Source organism: Phoenix dactylifera, chromosome 1, assembly GCF_051530095.1.
Source record: "Phoenix dactylifera cultivar Ajwa chromosome 1, Ajwa_hap1_PhDact_Kaust_v1.1, whole genome shotgun sequence".
NCBI classification, from domain to species: domain Eukaryota; kingdom Viridiplantae; phylum Streptophyta; class Magnoliopsida; order Arecales; family Arecaceae; genus Phoenix; species Phoenix dactylifera.
In genome coordinates this window covers 4,652,265-4,655,726 of record NC_143190.1, presented here as the reverse complement: position 1 = coordinate 4,655,726, position 3,462 = coordinate 4,652,265, and the positions used below count along the sequence as shown (strand labels likewise).

The following is a 3,462-nucleotide window of genomic DNA, read 5'->3' as shown; positions in this document are numbered from 1 at the left end:
TTGATGGCGCGGACCATATTGCTTATTTTTCGACCAGGTTTTATTGCCATAATTCTATGGGGCCAGGCAAGATTGTTACTTAAGCTCGCAACTGAGAGCAGCACCATAAGTTAAAGTGCTGCCACATTAGGTTTCGAGTTTTATAACAACTAATGTTGGAACCCACCTTTCTCACTCCGAAATTAAGAGCTAATTGGAATTAGAACGTACACGGCACGCACGCAAGTCCACCGCCGAAATGAAAGAAAATTGAGTACCGAACCCACTCTCAAACCTCTATATAAAGAGTGCGCGCTTAGCCTTGAAGGACATGCATAGCCTGACCACTTCCTGATTCATAGTAGTGTTTCCATTGCATCACTTTTTCAATCTTAAACTAGCACCATGACTGTCCCATTACCGAAAAGTCTTTGCATGGGCTTTTCCGTTCTTCTGCTATGTGCTTGTGCTTCTCATGCCACAGCCCGGACGCTTAGTGAAATGACCATGGCTGAGAGGCACGAGCAGTGGATGGCTCAGCAGGGGCGCGCGTACAGAGACTCGGCGGAGAAGGAGCGCCGCTATCAGATTTTTAAGGCTAACGTTGAGCTCATTGAATCGTTCAACGCAGGGAACAGTAAGTACAAGCTCGGCGTAAACCAATTTGCTGACCTTACCAACGAGGAGTTCAAGGCCATGATGAATGGTTTTAAGCCTTCCACTCTTAAGACGTTGAAGGCGACGAATGTTTTCAGCTATGAAAACGTTACAGCCGTGCCTGTTAGCATGGATTGGAGGGCTAAGGGTGCAGTCACTCCCATCAAAGATCAAGGCCAATGTGGTGAGCTATTAATCTCAATTAATTATATTACTATTCAACTTCTTCTTTGCATACAAGATGACATTAACTTTCAAAAGGAGACACCTGTTACATATATATCCGTCTTCATCTACTTAAGATAAAATCAACAAGAATAATAATAAATGAACTCTTGAGAAAGAAACTGGCATAAAATGCTTTGCTAAAACAATAATTAATTTAACAGCAGTACCGTTTAACTTTACTCTCATCCTGCGGCATAGCATAGTCTATCCCATCAACATGCGATCAGCTCTATGGCTCATGATATGAACCATGAAGGTAATTGTGTCCCTCACTTGAACTAGTGTCAACCAAATCAAAGCACCAACACAGAAAAGCAGCTCGAGTCAAAAGGCCTATCTAGTCAAAAAATTTTGACTGGGAAACGGGCTTCCTTTTGCTTTTCCTTTTTTAAATAAGGTTCCTAGTCTTTCGCACGTGCGTCCACTTGGTCCGTACCACATATACTTTGAGAGCCATGATTGTGTATGCTCGTGCGTATTAAAGTGTGATTGGGAAGTCATGAGCGCATGAAGGACGGCGACGGTCTTTTTTTTTTTTGTTTGGCTAAGGAAGGACGGCGACGGTCTTTGCTGCACCACGCTGGGCCCCATAGAATTATAGTAATAAAATCTGATCGAAAAATAAGCAATATGGTCAGCCCATCATTGAAGAGCGGAGCAACGCAGCGGGGTGGGATTTCGTCATGCAGGGGGACGGAAACTGACGCGAGAGAAGGGCTAACGCCATCAGCTCCCGTCCACCAACTTCACCCATCTAGAACATTCTACAATTTATGAATCACTATCATTACAAAATTTATTATTATATTTCTTATGTTAATATGAATCAATGATCCCATATATGAGAAGTAATACTTATATATAAATTATCAATACAATTTATAGTTGTTACGAAGTTGCTGAAAATTCAAAAAAATAAAAAAAACAGGATGCTGCTGGGCCTTCTCTGCAGTTGCTGCAATGGAAGGTATCACGAAGCTCAAGACAGGTAAATTGATGTCTCTATCGGAGCAAGAGCTTGTGGACTGTGACGTGGCTAGTGACGACCAGGGCTGCGACGGTGGCCTCATGGATAATGCGTTCAAATTCATCATCAACAATCGTGGCCTCACGACGGAAACCAACTACCCCTACAAAGGCATCGACGGCACTTGCAACAGCAAGAAGTCTGCCTCCCATGTTGCCTCCATCAAGGGTTACGAGGACGTGCCTGCCAACAGCGAAGCAGCTCTTCTCAAAGCTGTGGCCAACCAGCCCGTCTCGGTTGCCATAGAGGCTAGCAGTGGTTCGTTCCAATTCTACTCGAGTGGCATCTTCACTGGCTCCTGCGGGACTGATCTGGACCACGGCGTGACCACGGTTGGATATGGCACGAGAAAAGATGGGACTAAGTACTGGCTGGTGAAGAACTCATGGGGCTCCTCATGGGGTGAGAAGGGATACATAAGGATGGAGAGGGATGTGGCTGCCAAGGAGGGGCTCTGCGGGATTGCCATGGAGGCTTCCTACCCTACTGCCTGAAGCACAAATATCTGTTTAATATCTATTTTCAATTTCGTCGCTCTTTGTTTTGGATGGTTCAATAATGCCACTTATCCTAGTGAGCTTTAGGGACCCACCGGGCTAGAAGCTTCTCTAGTCTATACCCTTATGTAACATGTCTTCCATATATGCTCGTTGTGTACTTGTTGTGCCCAATCTTGCTGACATTCAATGAAAATTTGCAGCACGAGAGGTGCCCTGCCTATCTGTCCATGTCTTCATGCATGTATGTTTAACCGTACCTCAATTTGGATGTCTCTAATCCGAATGATTAATAGTGGCTGATTTTCTTATAAATTGATCTTTAGTCTTTACTATTGGGAGCAAGTTTATTGGGATCTATCAATTTGTTTTCTTTCCCTTTTTCTTTCTTTTTCTTTGCACTAATATTATGGATCTTCATTTTTGAATTTGATCTATTCATCAAATTAAATTAATCTTGTCTATAGGACGGAGGAGGTTGCCACTAATAAGTCTGATAGATTACATATAAGGTACTAAATCAAACAAGTTCCCCAACGTGCATGGCTTCGTCATTATTCCTTTTAAGACGGGATCGAACTCTTTCGGGCCCGCTCCATGCCGCTTGACAAGATAGCTATTATCTCCAGTTTAGCACTGCTTTTTGTTAGAAAGCCTAGATGTTATACCATCAGCTGCTAACGTAAGGTTTCCAAACAAAACAACAAACACATTCCATTTCACAAACCAGAGACTCAAAATTTATTGGCAGCTTCGATTCTACCAACGCCACAAAATTTTCCTCTTTTTTCTCCCATTTCACAAACCAGACGATGGTGGATGCGGGCCACGCATAACTTTGTCGCCAAATGTGCAAAAGGGCCAAGTCCATGATAGGCAGTGAGCGGCAGAAAAAATATATTTCAAGTTGATCGCCCTTAGCAGTAGCAAAAATATTTTCATGTTGCTCGCACTAAGTTTTCCAATTATCTTTTATGACCACTACTACTACCATCAACATAAAGAACGAAATACTTTACATTTGAGTGCCAAGCGTGAGCACGTTGACCACCTTCTGTAATTTATCGCATCTTT

At 43.0% G+C, this 3,462-nt stretch overlaps 1 protein-coding gene across 1 annotated transcript; it reads left to right on the top strand.

The window, feature by feature from the left end:
- The first annotated feature begins 313 nt into the window (after positions 1-313).
- LOC103718376 (senescence-specific cysteine protease SAG39-like) lies at positions 314-2,703 on the top strand. The gene is made up of 2 exons (XM_039114406.2): positions 314-820; positions 1,793-2,703. Exons 1-2 carry the CDS (start codon positions 385-387, stop codon positions 2,383-2,385), a joined length of 1,029 nt encoding a protein of 342 aa, XP_038970334.2. The 5' UTR covers positions 314-384; the 3' UTR covers positions 2,386-2,703.
- Positions 2,704-3,462: the final 759 nt, after the last annotated feature.